Genomic DNA, 21718 nt, shown 5'->3' on the forward strand with positions numbered 1-21718 from the left:
AATACAGTAGATCTCTCTTCACCTTTCCCACACGCGTTGCCTGTCTTCCAGTTTCTCCAGTTGAGCCATTTGGAGACGTGGTTTGTCCAAACTTACTACTTAGCATTTCGTTTCTTTTAGTCAACTCATTTTTCATGGCCCACCCCATACTTGGATAGGCAGAGAATAAGACAGGTTTAAAGAAATATATGCTTTGTGGCTTTGTAGCGGAGCATTGCATCTCTGCGGCAGCCCCACAAAGCAGGCCTGCTATATGATACCCATTTTAACAGGGAACGTGCTCAAATTCTACAGCTAGTGGACGCCAGAGCGTGAGTTTGAACCCAACCAGGACAGCTCTAGGAAGTCTCCATTCTTTCCGTCGTCCTTGGCCCTGGATGAGTCTGATTCCAAGTCCAGAAGAGCAGCAGGTATGACACATACAACTTTTAAAGGCAGCATCTTTATGCTACCAAATGGCTTAAATAACAAATATTTCACGACAAAGAACCATATCTGGACATCACACCGAGATATGGTGACTGTAAGTGCACCCTTGTCCCTCTACCAGGTCCCGATGGACAGGGAAGGTCAAAAGACTAAAAGAGGCAGCGGGGATTTGCTGGGATGGGAGAGGCAGATGCTGAGGAGGCCAGCAACGCTTGTCAGGCTCAACATATTGCCAATGGCAAGTTTCACCAGTGTCAACCAAAGAGTTCAAGTTCAGAATTTTTAACAACTGCCTTTATGAGATGGACTTATAAACTCTCCCGATACCTCAAGGCCAAAAGAGATGGAGGCCATTGGTGCTCAAGTCATACCATTCAGCAAGACAGGGAAACATTCTTACTTTGCCTCCTGGTTTTTCAATGAGAGGAGGGCTGGAAAGGCACACGGCAGCAAGGCTGCAGTAGACAGGTTTCCATGGCTGCTCCTGCAAGACAGAAGTCAGAGAAGAGATTTCAGGCTGTGGAGGCGTCCCTGCAGAGTGGAGCCATTTCCCTGCTATTCGGAACTGTGCCTCCAGCACTAAACGCAAATGGGTGTCACTGAAATACCTGAGCCAGCGTTTTTCACGGGGCTGCTTCAGGCTGCAGTCTGTACAAACCCATTTAACCTTGCACAGGGACACGTTACAAAACCACTTACCACATGCCGGAAGAACTCAGAGATACACATTGACAGAAACTCAGACTATTTCTGCTATATTTGCTAAGGGATCTCTCTAGGACATAGGTCAGGGTATAAGACTCCAGTCTCCTCGCCTAGAAAACAACACCCGGAAATCTCTGACTTTTGATTCCGTGTGTCAGAATTTCCAAAGTTCTTGCCTCACTGTTCAGAACCTGCCGAAGAGCCCCCACTGACTTTTCCAGCCTCAGCCCCAGCTCTCTCTAACCATCATCCTAAACCTCAAGCCACATTGTTCAGCGTGTTTGTTGTAAGTCCCCAGTATCTTCGTGGTGCTCCTGGTTCTTAATACCTTTTCTTCAATACTGTCTGGGAATTCCCACCCATCCCGCTCAAATTCCAGAGGAAACACCTGGCTGCTACACAGTAGAGGGGACTAGGCTTCTCCCTGCTGCAGATCCCACTATACCATATCTTTAGAGAACATGCTACTGTATTCCGCCGGGGATGTGGGCTACAGGGGAGGAAACCCACTGTGCAGGTGCTCCTTCTCCTCCTAGGTAAACTTTCCTTTAACCAACCGAAACTTGTCATGTCTTTGCTAATTTCCACAATATCCTATTAGATCTAGCTTTCTCCAATCCCAGCCCGTGTTTCTCACTACACGTATTTATCACCCTCTCTTGGTCTTGTTAGAAGGGACTTCGAGAAACTTGTTAATGGGGGGAAAAAAAGAGCCAAACATATCAGTACACTCCATAAAATAAAAATGAACTTTAATAATAAATCAGCAAACATTGACACATCTCCACCCCCTGCTGTTCCTTAATTGGCTGTGTTTCCTGAGGTAAAGGAAGATTTTTTTCCCCCCAGTTATTTGGAATCTCTTTTCCTGCTGCTACTAATTACCCTTCCTTCACCCTACTAGGGCAGATAACATGCTCTCCACCAGGGTGGCCCTGCCTATAAATATGGTCTGTGTTATTTACACACACATCTCGCCGAGTATTTTGAGACTAATTGTATAGATTTCCCCTGCCCAGAAAGGCACAGCATAATTGCCTGGACGGAGGCCTTGCAATTTCCCCTCAAGAGAAATCATGCCAGACTCTGACAGGGGCTGGAGAGAGGGGCAGGGATCAGATTCTGAGGGAGGTGGCTTGCTGTCCATTAGGAGTTAAGCAGAGACCAGCAACTCATTTCACAGGTCATGTTCCAAGCCATCAAAGTGTAATTACCGTCAAACCCCACCGGCACAAGTCCTACACATATTGGTGAACTACTTGAATGAAAGTTCTATAGGATCCTCAAGGATTGCATTGCATCTTCCATTTTCCAGAGATACAAAGACACTGAATAGCACTAGGGATATCAACTTCACACTGAAACTGTTGTTGTTGTTATTCTTTTTTTAATGAAAATGGCACTTGCAGTGTTGGTGATTGGGAAACATGACTCGGCTCGGAAGAAGTCAATCTGCTGGAAGCAGTGCATGAATCTGAAGAGCCCTGCCCTTCAGTCTGAGGATGGTCCAGTTGCTATGGCAACATGGACCAGCTTTCTTAGGGGCTTGAGCAGCCTGGTTTTCTGCAGGCCAAACATTCCTGTGATACCTTTGCACTGGGTATGCTTGAGATTAAGACAACAGGGCATTTGCAATGCATGGATTTCTTACCTGTAAATTGTCTGTTTGGTGGGAAAATATGAATCAGGGCTACATGAGTTCATATGTAAAATGTGAAATAGTGATGAGCGCACAGCAAGGCCTAATGGGCTTTCCCTTTTCTCCTCATGCCTGGCTCTCACGTCAGGCTTTCCTTGTCTTTTCAGTGCAAGTGCTTAGATAGCTGGTGTTAACAGTTGCTTCTTCCTAACTCACCACATGCTGAATATGGGGAGTGTGGAGCTTAGGACAGATAGACTAAACAGAGGAGCAGAGACCTTGAGCCGCTCCCTGACCAGGCAAATCGACCATCTTCCCACAACCCTGCAAAGTAAAAGCAATTATCACCTCTTATCTCCCCAGTATAAATTCAAAGCACTCCCAAAGAGCTGTAGAATTCAGCAGATCCCCAAGGTTGAGGCGGGGAGGGGCTGTAAAAGTCAGCCATCCCCAAGGGGGGTTGGGGAGGGGGAAGCTGTAAAAGTTAGCAGTCCCCAAGGTTGGGGAGGGGGGTGTAAAAATCAGCAGTCCCCAAGGGTGTGGGGGGAGCTATGTGCTGTAACTTTCTGACTGGCCTTCTTAAGAAGGGCAAAGCATTAAAGAGCCTCAGCTAGGGTTGTACGCTTTGGTGTTAGTCCTGGAGTCAGATACGCGCGTGGCTCTTTGTACAAAGAGAGAAAAGCAACCTGGGTTTTGAAGGAGGACAGGGACCATCTGGTGGGGCTTCCCACCTGAGCGAACAGGGGAATCTGTCCAGGAATAGTTGCTTAAGAGTTGTCACCAGGGAGCTAAAGGGTCTTAACAAAGTCCCCTCTGAAACCAGGACCTTCTTTTTATACTCTGTTTAAGACATAGCAATCTAAGCCCGTCAGCGCGCCCAGCTGCTTTTCCACACCTCCCGGCTAGCTAGGAGCATTATGGCCTGCTTTGCCACAGAAGCAAGTGCTACCAAGGATTACCATTCCTTTAACCTCACCCTGCCATTTTTTCTTTCTTTCTTTTTTTTTTTTTTTAACCAGGAGAGAGCATAGTGGTACCCTGTGTAGGTAGCGTGTCCAGGTCCCTAAAGAACTGCTAAGACGGCACTGTAGTTGCCCCGTCACATGGCTCCAGAGCCACCCACTGTTCCTGGCACCTAGGAGGGAGCAGGGAGACACCTGAGTCCAGATGTGATATAGAGAATTGCCCCTGTCCAGGCTGCTGCTCTATCTACCCCTCCCCTGAACTTTAGACTTGCCCCACCCACGCCAGCAGCAGCCACTTCTTGGAAGGGTCAAGCACACAGACACAGCAGCAGCGAGGTGTCCTTGGGAAAGGAGGAGGGTAGGGTGGGGGGAAGCCGCGTGTTGACTCACTGGAGTTTGACTAGACTCCCTCCCCTTTGCTGCACATGAATACATTCTGGCTGAACTTGAGTGAACCGAGCTTGCTGCTACATTGACGGCCGCCCCCTCTCTCTTTGGTTATTATTATCACAGGATTCTAAGCAGACAGGGCGGGGAGGGAGGTCAGCTATGAGGGCATCTTTTAGGTTCTCCAGGCAGGATCTTTTCACACCTGTCCAGTATTTTTCAATATTTTTCAGTATCTCCTTTCGTCCTCAGTTCTTTGAAATGGAAAGCTGCATTTTTTTTTGCATATGCATTTCTATTTCCTGGGTATTTTACAATAAAAATTTGAAATCTCCTTGTCCTTCTACCATGCTCTGTGGATTTCTGTAACATCTGTATCTACCACAAAGCTACCATCATATAGAACATTAAAGTAAGTGCTGCTGAGAGGCTTCCTGCCAACCTTGATCCAAATGCATGTGTGTTCAGCTAGCACACTGCAGCGTAGCTGATCCTTGAACCTACGTCCCATCTCGCGTTGCATATTTCCAGCGTTTTTATGTAGTCTGGATTGTTCACATGTGGTAACTATACAATGCCCTATGAACTGCTGGTCCTCCAGACCCAAAGCTGCAGGATCTCCATCACACAGGGCAACAACAGGTTATCTGAGAGGAGTCCCTGCGAGGCTACAGTATTGACAGGGCAGCAGAAGCCAGACCAATGACTCATTGCTACGAACATTTACAAGTAGAGCTGTTTGGGCAAAAGGGTATACTGTGACACACCATGACACACCACGACTTCCATGGCGAGCCTTTTGTTTTGTTTTGTTTTGTTTTGTTTTGTTTTGGAGGGGATGTTGCAGGGGTGGAGGGCAGATAGGGAGGGACAAGGAGATGAGTCGGACTGGGTGCATGATGTGAAATTCACAAAGAATCAATAAAAAGTTTTAAAAAAATGTAGAATGTGGCACACTTATATCTTGAGGCATATTTTTATAATTTCCCCTGTAAGTAAAACTATTCTTTTCTATTGTGTTTTGAATTATTTCTTTAGGCTATATTTTCAAAAGTGGAACTCCTGGGCCAAAGATATAAGCATGTTTATAGCTCTTGTTATTTACTATTAGCTTATAACTTTAGAAGGCTTCAACTGATTTACAGAGCTGTCTCTAATATATACATATATATTATAATGCACATATATATACATATATATATATAATCATCTCTTTTTTTAAAACATCAAAACCACACAAAAAAATACCATTAATTATGCTCACGTTTACATATGAAGACAGTAAGGGCCACAGGGGTTCAGTAACTCAGTGTCAGATGACCAATGTCCCTTTTTATGGCTTCATTTGTGTCAAGTGCTTGCTGTACCCAGTATGTCCCTGGCTTCAGTGAGTAATTTCTGACTGTGTCTCTAGCCTGTCACAGCCTTAGCTTGGGCCACAGGGGAAATGATGAGCAAGGATACACGAGGCCAAACTCCAACTCCAACGTGTTAGTTAGTAGAATAACAGTGGCTGAACCTCGCTGAGCCTTGCTCTCCCCAAATGTAGAATGGTACAGATGTCACACACAGTTTTATATGGAGGATTTAACCCAAAACTCAGCTGAACAGGTAAAGCTGCTACTGTCTCTTCTGCTAATCAGAGATGCTTTTTCACAACTCTCCCTTGCTGTTGTTTCAGATTTTAATAGCAGCTGTTTGTTTGTTTATTTATTTACTTACTTGAGACAGGGTTTCTCTGTGTAGCCTTGGCTGTCCTGGACTCGCTCTGTAGACCAGGCTGGCCTAGAACTCACAGCGATCCACCTGCCTCTGCCTCCCTGAGTGCTGGGATTATAGGTGTGTGCCATGGCTCCTGGCTTTCCATTCTAATTTAATACATAGATTTCCTCCCCTGTTGTCAATCACCAAATGATGTTCTAGGTACTGTAACTTACCTTCTGTGCTAAGTTTAGCAAGACTTTTTTTACGTATGCATTTATAACATTCATAATAGTTTCTTAAAATATTTATAAAATAGTTAAAGTTATGAAAGGTACAAATAAATTTTTTAGACACCTACTAATGTTTTAAGTAGGTATGCTTACTTCAAATATTTAAAATATTTAATACTCACTAATCACACTTTTAAATATCAATCTATTAGAATGTATGCAGTCAAAGTTTATCTGATAAATATTTAAAATATTTTGCTAAGGTACTGAAGCATGAGTTAATGAGTAAGTAGAAGTTTAAAACAGTCAGTCCTTACAGCATAAGTTTGTCTCTAAGGACCTCACGAGTGAGAAACCCATGGCACAGTGAAAAGCACACCACCGGTCACTCTGAAAGGCTGCCTTTGAAAACCGGCCTTGACATTTGCTTAATAAGAAACCTCCTTGGGGTTTTATTGTCTATACTTTTTTCCAGAAGGTCCAAAAAAGGCAATATGCCTCAAGCAATAAACAATCTTTGGTATGTCCCAGAAGGGAACATACAAATTACACGGCTCTTCAGAATGTCAAAGCGAAGCCTGTGTGAGTTAAATCGCAGTCCATTTATTTGTACAGTATGAACTCGAATTCTCCAGGAGTTCAGAAAAAGCAAAAGGAGAAATGAAAATAGGAAGTCATCGATTCAAGCATGAGAAAATGGCACACGGGAAGAAACAATTCTCTCTAGTTCTCATAGGCCATTGAAGTTCACCTTCATCCTGAGCAAGATTCCAGGCAAATGATGCGCAGAAGTCCAGGTCTAAGCTGCTCGCTGCAGTGCTTCCAAGGGAGGAAGAGGAGGGAGGGAAGCATGCAGGGGCACTGTCACCTGTCGCTTTAGGTAGGTAGGAGCAGCTTGGAGAAATGTAGAGAACTGGGGAAGGCCGTGAATGGGAAACAGGCGTGTTGAGGTTGAACTGTGTCACCTCCAAATTCCTGTGCTGGCCCTCAGATTGCCTCCTTTCTATGTTTGGAAGCTAGGACTTCAAAGAGTTAAGTAAGTTAAAAGAGGCCATTCCGGTGAATCCTAATACAACTTGACTATCGTCTTTATGAAAAGAAAAGATTTTTGATACACGTGTGAATAGAAGGGAGACTGTAAAACATCCAGAAAAAGGCAGTCAGGTGCCAGCTGCTCTCAGAAGGACTCAACACCATCCCTAACGTGTGGTCAGTCAGACCATTGGAGTCATCAGAATGCACACACAGGGGGGCAGTTGGAGTAGGATGAAGAACTGCCTGGTCCCCAGGTGGTCAGGCAGCAGGACTAAGACTATAAGAAGGGAACCGCACAGAAAGACTACAGCCAGGTGCAGACGGATGCACAGACAACAGCACCAAAGGGCACACACAACACCCCCCTCTATTTCAAGCACATCACATTTGGATTTGGATGGATTTACCTGCATCCCCTCTCTCAACTTTCTGCTGTGGCCAAATTTTCCTATTGTCTCATGCTCACTTGTAGTTTATTTTGTCCTGGTTCCTTCTTCTGCCCTTCTCAATGCTCGCCACCCACCCCCTCCCCCCGCCTTGGTTTCACCATCTCCTGTGTGAAGGGAGTTAAATGCAAGTTGATCTACGTTTCCAGGTTTTAAAGTCAAACTCAAAGTGGAGGCCATGATAATGCCCATGGAGCAAGGTCGTTGCTGGATTAAATGCAGCAAACCAGATTCTGCAAGAATACAGGGAAAGAAACTCTACCCCAGAGGGGTTAGGAGAACTGAGGAAGCTGTGCTGAGGTGGCGGCCTGCCCTCCTAGCGCTCTGCCTTCTTGTATCATCTCTTCCATGGTTTGTAGAAGCTTCTGCATTGCAGCTCTGTGCAAATCTGTTCTCCGCAGTACGCTTGATCATTTTTAAGAGATAAAGTGAGTTGTGATCCTCCCACGTTGCTGTTCTATTTTCTTCCTGCTCAAACCAAACACTTCGGAAACTTCCCACTCACTCTGAGGCAGAATAAAGCTCCATCTTGGCCTACGGGCAGGGGGGGGGGGCTCTTCTTGGTTGGGCTCTTCCCATCCTTTCTGACTCCTGTATCATTTTCCTCCTCCTTCCTGTGTCTTTCCACAGAACCTTCGCCGACGCCCTTCTCATCCCCAAGCCAAAGCAACCTTCCTTAACGTCCCAGCATCCACTCTTCACCTCCCTTTCTAAGTTGACCCGTGTTCCATTCAACATGTAACGTGACTGTAGTTTCCACCCGAGGCTATTCATGTGCTTCTATGTCCTCAAGGCACAGAGCATCCCTCCTTTGGGATCTCCGTAATAGTTCCAGTTGTTGGGGGGGGGGTTGGGGGGATGGGTTGGGGGGGCGGGGCGCTTGTTTTTGCAAATGCGTTTGTATATATACAATGCTACAATAGTGAAAACTGAAAATAGCTATGAGTCTTTTATATTCCAAAACACCTCTTTCGAAAGGAACTAAGCCTAACGGCACTCCCATTTTCAGGGCACCCTGTGTGTTCCAATGTTGGCTTCTACCCAGATCCTCTTTATATGGATACAGGCGTGGGAAGGACCAGCTGTTCTGGACACAGCAGCATGAAGGACACCTTAACCCCCCTCCGTTGTGTTAGGCAAAAGCCTGCTGAGGATTACCATGCAATTTCTACGAAATTTAAGAGTTACCATCAGGCCCACACAACATAGGCCTCCCCCGGGGTTCTCTCAAACATTCTTTTGAATCTAGGATTAAGTGGTCTCTGTTAGTTGCTGACAGGCCAAATAAACACACGATGCATCAGCACACCCCACCAAGCCTGTGGGAAGGGCCAGGGTTATTACCTGCTCGCTGCTTGGACACCTTCTCCTCTTCCAGGGCTTGGTGACTCTGGGAGATGTGCTTTGCAGTCATACTAGTGGTTACAACATTTGGAACAAAGCTAACATCTTTTATTAGAAGCAATGGATGATAGATCAACAGAAACTGAATGTGGACACATTTTAAAGATGTAATCAGAAACAATGAGATGATTCTAGTAAAAAATTCCCCAAGTAGGGATTTCAAAATTCTTATTCTGTAGATGGGCATATTTTAATTTTTCCCCGAGTATACTTTGATTTACTCAGGCAAGGAGCTTTTAAAGAGGGGGTGGTTCACTATCTCTTTAGCTACCAGAACAGCGTGCCTTTGATCTCACACACCCTGCTTTTGTGGCCACAGTAGCCTTGCTTTCTGGGAGGTCAGGGCCAAGCACCATCAGTCCCGCCCTTGACTAGGTTAATGATGCCCTTAGACTTTGTTGTACGCTGCTTGGAATGAACTACCAGCTCTTGGCAGCAAGGAACAGCCGTAAGGATCTGGAATTTACCTCCACTTCACTAAAAGACCTGAATGGGTTTTTAGGCTTAGACTGTGTTATGTCATTTGAATTGATTTTGACTACATAGTTGCTTAGGATAGAAATTGTTTAGTAAACACTGACACTAAAGCACATGCGTTATACAAGTCTTAATCAGCCAGTGTACATTTAATGGCACTCTCACAGGATGCTGAGCATGTGAAAAACAGGGCTTTCTGTTTCTGATTCTAACAGCTTCATACTGAAGCTAAGGCCACGAACAGGCTGAGTAGCAGGCCCAGCATGCTTTATCTTGTTACTTAAAGTCTTTGGCAGAATCCTACTAAACATATTGCTTTAAAAGCTTATTGCTTTGTATATTAACAGATTAGGACATGTTAACTTATGTGAGAATGCATCACTGCCCTTCCTCTGTCCTGTTTTACTAAGATCTTGTACCTCATATCTCTCCTGAATTATTAGGAATGCTAAAAGGCATTGATAAATCATTTTTTACACTTTTATTTAACCAGGTGATATGAAATACAACTTGATGTACCATTTTGCCTGTTTCAGGAAGTGTACTGAAATTCACACAGAACATTTTGGCATGAAAAGGAGTTGAATAAATAGCTAATTTACTTTGAAAAAAAATAAAAAGGTGTTTACATAGGGGACAGTGGAGATATACAAATTCGTGCCTGCAACTGTGAAGACCCATCTTGGGTCTGGGTAGAGCTGGGGTCTTGGCCTTTCGGTGGCCAAGAGACGATGCCCTGAGTGGGACTTAGAAGACTCTATAAGAGAGATGGCAGCTCTGCGGGAGCCCTAAGGAGGCATCTGCAGGGGTCCTCACACCTCAGCAGTCTGTCCTTTTAGTTTTTTTTTTAAAATTCATAAAACAGCTGTTCCATTTTACTTAATTAGAAAGTGTGGCCCACTATTCAACTGTATTCAGAAGACTGCTTTTTTTTTTTTTTTTTTAAAGCAAGGGTCTCACTTTGTAGGCTTAGAACTTTCTGTGTAGACCAGGCTGGCCTTGAACTCACAAAGATCCCCCTGCCTCTGTCTCCAAAGTAGACCAGTAGCCACAGATAATTTCAGTCCTCTTTCTCCCTTCCTCCCCTCCCCCCACCTCTCTCTCCCCCTCTCTCCCTCTCCTCTCTCTGGGAGGAGTTCAAGCCAGGGTTTCTCTGTGTAGCCTTGGCTGTCCTAGAACTCACTTTGTAGATCAGGCTGGCCTTGAACTCAGAGATCTTGCCACCATTCCCGGCTCAATTGTTTGTTCTTACTGGCTAATTTCACAAAGGTTTTGTGCTAGGCAAAAACGTATGAAGTACATATGATTAACATATACTGAGACTTTAAAAAAATACTGAGACTTTAAAAAATGGATTGAGTTTGTTAAAAATCAACTATAAATAATTACAAAACAGACATCAGAACCTACACGGTCTGGTTCCAGAGACTGCACCCACTGTCCACGCAAGTAACCACATTGATACTGACTCTTTAAACAGAGGAAATAGTTGATTGACTTATTATAAAGTATTTGAAACAGATTTGGTTAACTCTAAGAGCAGCACGAACCATGTTCTAGAGTTCTGTCCCACCCCACCCCAACCCTAGTGTCTCTGCAGAACATTCTAGGCAATGTGCCAGTTAACAAGAAAGAGCATTCCAAGGCTGTTGCAGTAGTGCACTCCTGTAATCCCAACACTCAGAGAAGCCTTTCATCCCAGCACTCGGGAGATGGAGGCAGGTAGAGGTCTGTGAGTTCAAGGCCAGTTTGGCCTACAAAGCAAGTCCAGGACAGCCAGGGCTACACAACAATACCCTATGTTGAAAAACAAAACAAAACAACAAATACTCCAGAGAGTGGATCTCATGAAAATTTGTAATTATTCTAGTTTACTGGAAGCTACTGATATACATTCCAACTGAGGTAAAAAAAAAACAAACAAACAAACAAAACAGTCTTAGGTAATAGCGGTAACTCATACCCATAAAATATTTTGTATCCCAAATCATTACCAAGTCAGAATGCCACTAGGACATAAGGACTAACACATTTTTGTGATCAGCACTCAAGTCTCTTCCTGAAAGATGAAAGTTTTTCACTGTATGTACACAATAGTGAGAGAACGCAATTTGACTTGCTATTGATTTTTTTTTCTTTCTTTTTTAGACACTGAACTGAGGTTCCCCCTATCCAAAGACAGCCTTTATTCAGCCTTTAAGGATGCTACAGAATCTCAGATTGATGTTTTCAGATGATGGTTGGTTGGTGAGTATAAAACTTTTTGGCTTGCTTTATGCTGCTAGTGATTTTTCAGTGTTTGACTGGCATGGCCCAGTCCTGACCTATGACCCACAGTAAATGCTTCAGGGTCACTTTATTCAGATGTGGAGGACTCTTTCCTGGGATGGCATTTTCCTTGATTCCTATGTTTCCATGGTTCCAATGGATAACACAAGAAAAAAATTTGAGAAGCTGTCCACATTTGGTATTGGGTGGTCATCTTTGCGCACCACATCACATTAAAGGCAATACTGGTGTCCACTTACACATCAGTACTTAGGGTCAATCTCTAAGAAAAGACTTTCCTTAGCTTGGTAGGAAAAATACAGAACAAAGCAATAAGAAGAGTAAAAATATTTTCCCTTTCTAGCTTATTTAATTACATTGTTTCACAAACCAGCCTTTCTCTAAAAATTACTACTGTGCAAACGCTCGCAGCATCATTTGCTGCCTGCTGCTTATAATTTAGCATAAATTTGCCAGATGCAAATCATGTAATTAATCAGCCTTGAGGTGAAGAGGTAGCTGTGTCCTCTACACCAGAGCAAAGCCAGCACTTGGCGTTGGTGGTTGTCATGTTTACAGCTTGGGCTGATGGGAACGTGTGTATCGGCCACATGCAGAGGAGTTGCTGCTTTGGGGAGTCCCCTGCAGCCTTCAGAACGTGGGGCGCTGAGCTCTTGACACAAGCAGCGTGGAGCACCTCCATGCACTTCACGCCCTGTCCCAGCTGCGGGCAGGAATGCACATTCCCATCCCTTGTGGGGAAAGGCAGCCTTGTTAGAAGACGCAACGACATCTTGTCCAACAGTAGGAAATGCCCAACGCCTCGATAATATTCTGAGGTCACCCATCGGCAGCATCTTGATGGACAGCAAGCTTTCCTTCATGTCCCTGGAATATAATGAGGCATCTTGAAGGTGGCTTCTACACCACAGAAATGTCTGTTAAAGACTGAAAAAGAACTGTACTTGATGGAAAACAGTAATTGAGGCTCAGAAGGCTCTTTTTGTTTGTTTTTGGTTTTGTTTCGAAGTCAGCTTTGAAACTCAGAGAATGTGCCACCATTTTGCTGATTGGAAACCTGGTGTTTAGGTGCTTTTTCCTGCCAAAGGCATCTTCATCCATGTGCTTAGTTCCTCTGAGCCTAGTGACACGCTCCGCACTCCGCACGTGTGGCTTCAGTGGCATTTCTTGACTTAAACTCTCAGAGATAGGTAAGAATGCGAACAGGGTGCTAAATTCCTCTTAGCTGCTCTTTGTCCGCTTTGGAGCGTATCCTTTCGTATTAGTGCTGCAAATAAACAGGAGGAAGAAGAGAAAGGCAGGAGGTAACCCACTGAAGCCTATCGTTACGTCTGCTCTCTACCTGGACTCTACTTGACCTGGCCTGAAAACATTCCCTAAGCGAGCATCATACACCTAGATGAATGAGCCACCGCCTCCATAGAAGAGAAGGTACCTAGTCTCACTGCAACTTGATAGGCTGTGGCTGGTGGGCATCCATTGAGAGTGGCTCTTTTCTTAGGAGAAACAGGAGTAGATGCGGGCATAGCGGGAGAAGGGAGGGGAAACTGTTGTCAGGGTATAAAATAAATAAGATAAAAATTTCAAGTACCAAGCAGCAATAACTACAGGGGCAGTAGGAAGCCCGGTAACAGAATTCACAGGAGGGAAGAGCTGTTTGACTGACCTTTCAGCAGGAAACACCCTCCGCTCTTTCACTGGCAGCTTTGAGCTTTGGCCTATGAAGCCTGTTTGTTTTGGCTGAAATTTAGAATCAGGCTAATGTCAGTTTTGTCACCAGCTAAGAATTCAGCTTAAAATGTGAACTTGTAATGGGCTGAAAAGCTCCACTCTTGCGGCTACTTCCGGGGTGTGCTGCCTGTACGCTTTAAGGGGATCGATTGTGTGTAGGTTTGAGGGAAGTCACCGTGGTGCACATCAATTTGCTTTCTGTAATCTCTACGGTGTGCATGCTGCCTCAGTCCAGGGCACCTGCGCTGCCCTGGAAGCTCTGGTGAACGCGCTGAGAAGGACTGTGACTTGGAAACAGGCTACACCCAGAGCAGCTGCAAGCTCTGCTCGCTTGCTCCAGTCTCCTAAGTTTGAATACGTGGGTGGGGAGTAGGGGTGTGCAAAAAAAAAAAGTGACTGGAAAGATTTTGGTTTAACATTTAAATGCTCAGCAGTGGTTCTCTCTGAGCACTTCTCTGTGGGGACAGAAATCCTGCCGTCTGCTTCATCTCAGCCTCCCCGACTCCGCCTCACACAGATAGGTGACGATGAATGCATTTGTCAGGGCTTGCTGAGTTGCAGGCCGTGTGCATTCTTCGTATTTCATAAGGTTATTTTACAACGAGCATATATTTCAACAGTGGAAGGGGGAATGTTGACAACACTTCATAGTCTATTCATCTCATTTGCATGAATCAGTGCATCAACAAGAGTCCATCGAGGGATGGCGATCTTACACATTTGGGAGGAACGGAAGCAGCACAGTTGCCACCGTGGCTGTTCCCAGGTGGATCAGGGTGATTCAGGAAAAGTGGGCCCGACACTGTGTCCAATGCCTCCCGCCAAGCCTGAGCGTTTGTGGTCAGTGCCTGAGCCGATACAATGAGATTCTCTTCATACTAAGAGAAAAGGCCACAGCCCACTGTCTCCCAAGCCCTTCCCTTTGCCTGCTGACTGGAGAGGTCTGTTCAGAGATGCATTGTGCTGGAGTGGCTGCAGGCTTAGAGGGAAAGCAGACTGAGCTTGGGGACACAGGTTTCACAGCAAGCCAGAGTCCCGAACGAACCACTCAAGTGGGCCATTGGCCACTCCCAGCCTACTGCTATTTTACTCCCTCTAATTTACTGAAGAACAACACGTTAATCGTCACTCAGACACGCTCAGTGAGAGGCATGCGACCATCATTATCCAGTTCTAACTCTATCTCAAGCTTTGCTAAATGCAACGTAACCTAGAAACGTCATTGGTGCATTCATTCTCCGGGAGCTCTCTGCAGGATGGGTCGACGCTGGCTCTGCAGCAGTGGCTGAGCCAAGTGTCCTTATGACAGCTGCTCTTCCTTTCCTTGATGGACATATTGAGGGCACAATGACCTTGGCAAAGAGGCTCAAAGGAAGCTTATGGTTACCGCCCCCTCCTAGAGCATTGCTGAAGTAACGTGCTGCGCCAGTGATGTCTGAAGGTGGCAATAGGTTTCTGAACTGCTATGTTCCCTGCCAAGTTGAGACAATTAGATTTGGGGGGGGGGGGGCGATCACAGGCTATCGAGGCACAGTGCAGCCTGCCCTGGCTAACATGTTGAAGACGTAACGCATATAGTCCAGATAAAACAGGACAAATCAGACATCTAGAAACACACTATGCACCAAGAGTGAGTTCAGAACGTCTCCTATGCAAGTAACTTGTATGAAAGGAAGAATTCACGTTTTTCAATGTTTTAGTAGGGGTTACTGTTGCTGTGATGAAACACTGCGACCAAAGGAAAGTCGGGGAGGAAAGGGTTTATTTGGCCTATGCTTCCACATCACTGTTCATCACTGAAGGAAGTCAGGACAGGAACTCAAGCAGGACAGGAACCTGGAGGCAGGAGCTGATGCAGAGGCCATGGAGGAGTGCTGCTTACTGGCTTACTCAGCCTGCTTTCTTATAGAATCCAGGACCCCCAACCCAGGGATGACACTGCCACAATAGATTGGATTCTTATAGAGGCGTTTTCACAATTGAAGGTCCTTCCTCTCCAGAGACTTACAAATTTAACACTAGATAAGACAAAAACAGCAAAAGATTTCTGCATTTGTGGGCCATAGATTCTATAGCATATATATACACACACACCAAACAGGTAAGGTAGGAGGAGGTAAGATTTAAGAGAGGTGGTGTACAAGTCTTTAATCCCAGTAGTTGGGAGGCAAAGGCAGAATCTCTTGAGTTCAAGGCCAACCTGGTCTACCAAGTGAGTTTCAGGACAGCCAGGGCTACACAAAGAAAACCTGCCTCAAAACAAACAACACAACAACAACAAACAACAAAAACAAAAATACTATGGGGAGAAAAGGTATTGGGAGGGAGATCCAAAGTTCACAGACGGGGAAGGGTAGCTGCATTCTTACCATCTGTGACATTGCCTGGCCCCCCAGTGAGCCTCGTATTCAGGCATTTGGGAAGATGCTCCTTACGACTCTCCCCAGCCGCCCACTGCTTCCTCCTGTTCTCATCAGGCCTTTGCTGGGCTCCTAAAGACTGGTTCAGTTTGTCCCTCACAAGCCACTCTTGATTCTTGGTGCTTAATGCTGGCTGGAATTTAAGCTTCTCAGGTAACCTTCCATTCCTTTCCAGTGACACATCTCACTCCCCAAATGGGAGATGTCAGTTAGTGTCTGCTCATCCTCTCCATCATTTGTAGGGGTCTTTTCCACCTTGAGCCCCTGGCATTGGATAGCTACACTGTAAGCCTACAGTCCCTTTTCCACTTTCCTCCTGGCTTTAGGTAATTAAGGCAATGGTGGACAACAGAGCTACACTAATCCTTTAGCTTATGGGCATTCAGAAAGGGATAAGCTGGGACTGAGAAAGCTGTTTCCTGTCTCCTAAATGTGAACTAAGTCACACAGACAGAGCACAAAAGTTAATGGTTTGAATTGATGCTGAAAAGCCACCATGTAGCAGTGTTCCTAGATTCATGGCAAGCCAAAGACTCGAGGTAGTAGAAAGGATAAGCAGGCAGACAAGGCTGTGTGGCAAAGAAGGAAAAACAGAGCTGACGTCAGGGGAGGCCCAGAAAGAAGGAAAAAGTCAGAAAAAAAAAAGAACAAGTGTGTTGTCCTATAGAGTCAAGCAAGAGAGCTTTGTGGCTTTCAACCTTGTAAGTCTGCTAAATCAACCCAAATCGCCCGAACAAACATGCTTTTTTTTTTCCAAATGACCTTGACAAGCTTCCTGCTCTTCTTTACAACCAGAAAAACCCCATCAAAAGATCAAGACGCACTAGTTCTGTTTCTCTCTGGATGTGTTCTACCCCTTGACTGCGCCGGGGAGACATGAATTCACTCCCAAGTCCATAAAGTCAGAAAACAGAGCTGTAAAGCACGCTTCCCAAAGAAATATGAAGAGGACAATACATACTCTAAGAGTAAAAGAATGTCTTGAAAATGACTAGCTAATTAGCAGCAAGAGCTGGGATATGCCAAGGCTGCCTGTGTCTCTAAGATTCTCCTTATTGGTAGTGCAGGCTAACCCGATGCCTCTACTTCTACAGCCAAAGACTCCATGTTTGAGGCTTAAGGACCACGTGAGCTCAGCATCCTGACACGAAACCTGTCTGTTTTTCTGTTGCTTGGTGCCCTGCTTTGCTTGGCCCTGAGCTTACCCAGGAACTCAACCTTCACTCCCATTTTTCTTCCTCCTTGATTGCCAATGTCCCGCATTCCACCAGAAAACAACCCAACTGCTTCCGGTGAGGCTAGGCGAGCATTAACTGATACCCAGGGAGTTCCTGTGTACTCCTGGTGGTTTTTGTCTCTAGAGCTTTGTGGTTGCTGTTCATTCATTAATCCATCTGGTTATAATGGGGACAAAAGAAGCAGCAGGGGCAATGACCTTTTCTGGAGTGTTTATTCCCTCCCCTCCTTCACATCTCTGCTCAGCTGCCCAGTACAGATGTCCTATGTGTTGGCAGCATGCCGAATGACAACTGTATCATGATTTCCCTTTACTTTGCCCTTTTTCATAGCACTGGTATAATCGTACACATCTTTACTACTATAGTCTGAGAGAGTTAGCTTTGTGCTTTCCTGCCTTCCCAGTGGAAGAAGAGCTCAGAGTGGGAAGGAGAAGAGGAAAGGAGAAAGGAGAAGACAGGGAGACAGAGTGTGTTACTGTTGCCTGGAACACAGTAGGTGAATGCAGGGAAGGACACCTAGAGGAGAAAAAAACCTGTCCTGGCTCACAAAGACTTTTCTCATGAGTACATATAGGACAGGCATTCCAAGTATAAAGAAGAGCATTAGCTAAAGGTCAGAAGTAAGACACTCTACAGTGTATAAAACCACAAAAGTTGGAATATGAGTGCCACAGCTATAGTGCAGTAAAGTGTGGGGCACAGAGCAGGTGAAGGTAAGTCCAGACAGATGGGTAGACTGTGGGGAGTCTTAACTGCCAAGATAAGGAACATGGTTTCCTTCAGTCAGAAGAGTGAGTACCCTTTGAAAAGCTTTAAGCACATGTTTTGACTCTGTAGACAAAAATTTAGGTAGTGCCCAGAGTTCCAGACTGCTGGATGAATGGACACACACACACACACACACACACACACACACGCACGCACGCACGCACGCACGCACGCACGCACACGCACGCACGCACATGCACACACACATGCACATGATTGTTTTGGCTATTAAAACTAATTTATTCATTTATTTCTACAAATGAATGATTGTGGCAGTAAAAGTTCCAAATAGGATGATTTTAATAGGGGAGATTGTCGTTAGTGAGAACCAGGTCAGACCTTAAAAGGACCTGTGCTTTCCCTGGTAAGGAGCTAGAAAAGAGATGAGGAGAGGGGCTTGGTAGGTAGGGAGAGAGAGAGAGAGAGACTGTGAGACAAAGCATGTGTGAGGAAGAATCTCCTTAAGTGGGGCTGGGAGGTGAGTTGGGAGGGTGTGTGTGAAAATGATGAGAGTGGCCAGCCAGGAAATAAGAACTTGGGTCCTATAAAGGGAAGAGGTGCTAACAACCTGGAAGTGGAGGAATGCTAAGCGAATGTATCAACCATCAATAAAGTGCTGTTTAGCCAATCAGCTGGGCAGAAGGACAGGAAATGGAAGGCGGGACTTCCTGGAGGAGAGGAGAAAAATTTGACAGTTGGAGAAGGAGGAGAATTTTTTGGACAGTTGGAGGAGGATGGTGGGAAATGGACGCGGACCGGCCCAAGGGTCATAGTGGCAAGTGTTTGCAATATATGTATGTTATAAGGTTTAGAGTAGTTTATTTAGTTTACGAGTAGATTAGAATCAGTTCAGACTCTGCCCGGCGAAGTGCTGGCAGCTTTAAAATACGTTTCAGTCTCCCTGTGTCAGTTATTTGCTTTGTAGGCCGAACGGATACTGTAACACCTGGATGAGCCTGGAACAGACCCCAAGTTCCAGGTGAGAACTGAGCCAGCTGATAACAAGATCTCAGACTGGTGAAATGTTGAGCCAAAAGTCCCACAGAGAAGAGAAGTGAACTGATGTGTGTGTAGCCATTTTTATGGTAACTTATTGTTGTTGGAAATGAGTTCAGGCAGCTGCTTGACTGCAGAAAACAGTTTGCAGAAGGTTAAAACCTGAGAGAAGAGACAAGGACATTGCTGCAGTCATCCAGACAAGACAAGGCCCAAGAACCCAGAATCCCAAGATCTCACACATCTGAAATCACAGGTCCTCTCCCCCACAGAGCTGAGTGGGGCATGTACTGCCTTTGAACTGTGTGCTTTAAAGTCCTCAGGACCTTGTGGTGGGGGAACCAACAGGGAGCCAGGCTAGCCCCTCCAGATCCGGTCCATCTACTCCCAGGCCTTGCATCTTCTTGTCACCATGGGGCACCAGGTAACAGCAGGTGTTCCGGCCATGCTCCTTGAGGTAGAAAGATCAGTTGTGTATGTCATTAATGACTTCCCCTCCACTGCACAAACACAAAAATACCTCTCAATCACAGTAGCCCATGGCAATGATTCTGGGGCATTTGATCAGCAGCTTAGTCCCTCAGAAGCTTTCATCCACCCAGCTTTCACTGGTGTTTCTGTTTGTGTTTTTAAGTCTTCCAGTGAAGCTGTGATTAGCTATGCTTAGAGCAGAGCATCAGCTCAGAGATATAGGACCTGAGAAGTTACACTAGTGCACCTTTGCACTATGTGACCAGACTGATATTTCTCCTGTTTTTCTTCTTCCAGGAAATCATCACCATCATCACCCACAGTTCATTGGCAAACATGTTTTAGTAACGTTTCAAGTGACTGAAGAGGAAACTCCTGCTCAAAACAAAAACAAAAACAAAAACAAAACAACAGGCTAAATGGATTGGCTGTTATAAACAGTCAGGCTGGTGAAAGCTAATTTCAAATTCTTTACATTCTAAATCCTGGGCTTCCCCGCCCTCCACTAAGTCCATCCTATAATGGTGGGATGCTTTCTAGATACTGTGGAGGGTGTTTCTGATGTTATTGTGCCTGCACACTGACACAGTGTGGTAAGAATAAATGCCTCTATGGCGGTAAAGCAGCTTTACAGTGAGTGGAGATCCAGCTCAGCAGGAAGACAATTGGAACTGATGACTAGAATTTATACCCAGAACTTGGCTCCACCCCTAGGCTTCCCACCTATTGGCTCTGGATCTTCAGGAAAGACGACTCGGGCAAGAGCAAAATATCCTGCAAAAGAATATGTTTGAGCCCAAATAAAAGAATGAAAGCTATTCACACAATCCCTTCCAATTTCTCCTCCAGCAAGCACTTGAGGTGTTTACATAAATACCGTACAACTGACATCTCCCATTTGCCACGTAAGTCACATGGGCTACACACAGAGAGAGAGAGAGAGAGAGAGAGAGAGAGAGAGAGAGAGAGAGAGAGAGCGCTTGCCAATGGCTGCAGTACAGTCCGTCCTAAAAGCAGTGACCCTATTATGATACTGTTCCTCAGAAAGGGAGTATGTAGACACATATTCGCAAGTGTGAATACTTGAGATACAAGACATGCTCTACTGTGATTCACAGTGGGCACTGCGTTATCACAGTTTCACTGTAAGCCATTATGCTCTGCTGTGCTAACACAATGCTGCTTTGTGACACCTCAACTCTCCACTGAGCTATCAGAATGCTCCATTATGCTAGGACAATGTCGTACTGTAACATCATAGATCCACAGTGACATCATAATGTTCTACCTTCACAATGCTGCAAGTGGCATCACTATTCCATCATGGCTTCATGAGTTTTTCATTGTGCCAAACCAATGCTGCCTAGTGACATCACAGCTGCCTATGACAATGCAGTGCTGCAGTATGACATCGCAGTTCTGTTGTGACATCAGGATGTTCCACTGTGGTGTTACTATGCTCCGCTGTTCCATCAGTGTTCCAGTTTATACAATGATGTTTAATAGTGTGGTCACCATAGTTCCTCGCAGCCTCACAGCTTTGTTGTGCCATCGCAATGTTCCACTGTTACATCACAGGGACTCACTGTGCCAACATGAGGCTGTACTGTGACATCACAAATCCAATATGACATCAAAATGCTCTATTGTGGCATCACAATTCTCCATTGTTTCGTCAAAATGCTATATTGTTAGGCAATAATGGTTCATGACCACCAGCACAGCTCCACTGCATAAATCACAATGCTCCAAAGTGATGACATGTTATTTAAAAATGGATTCTGTGATGTCATAATGGAACAGTGTATCTGCACAGTAGAGTATTGTGATGTCACAGTATTGTGATGTCATAATGGAACAGTGTATCTGCACAGTAGAGTATTGTGATGTCACAGTAGAGTATTGTGATGATATAATGGAGCTTTGACATCAGAATGAATCATTGTGATTGCATACATTTTAAAATGTATACTCCACCAAAATTTGACCATTATCATTCAAGGAGGCCAGTGGCCTACTGTCTTCTTTCTTTTCCTTTATTCCCCTTTCTGAATACTCTCCAACATGTAATGCTTCACAATCAAGAAAAACTAATATATAAGAGAACAACAGTATAAAAATTCCTTTTATTCTCCCCATGCTTTCCTTACTATCATGTGTTAGCAACAAAACCCACACCAGAGCTTATGGGTTTTAAAAATATTATTAAGACTAAACAAACACCCCTTACTAGTATAATATTCTTTCATTTGTGACTACAGCCACACACTTTTACTGAATGTCTACAAATGATAAAATACTTGATGGGTCCATCACAGAACTTAAGTACTACGTACAAGGAAAAGGAAAGCCCTTCACTCTCCACTGTGCATCTTGAGATACGG

At 45.0% G+C, this 21718-nt stretch overlaps 1 protein-coding gene across 1 annotated transcript in view; it reads right to left on the reverse strand.

Moving 5' to 3' along the window:
• Window positions 1-21718, reverse strand: part of RASGEF1B (RasGEF domain family member 1B) — a gene marked incomplete at its 3' end in the record, with an annotated part of 516267 nt that overhangs the window by 146510 nt on the left and 348039 nt on the right. The window contains exon 3 of the mRNA XM_084759366.1: window positions 830-913. Within this exon, the coding sequence (XP_084615492.1) occupies window positions 830-913 (84 nt within the window). The remainder of the gene's footprint in view (window positions 1-829; window positions 914-21718) is intronic.

This window comes from Acomys minous (genome assembly GCF_964271855.1).
Source record: "Acomys minous genome assembly, chromosome: 15".
Taxonomy (NCBI): Eukaryota; Metazoa; Chordata; class Mammalia; order Rodentia; family Muridae; genus Acomys; species Acomys minous.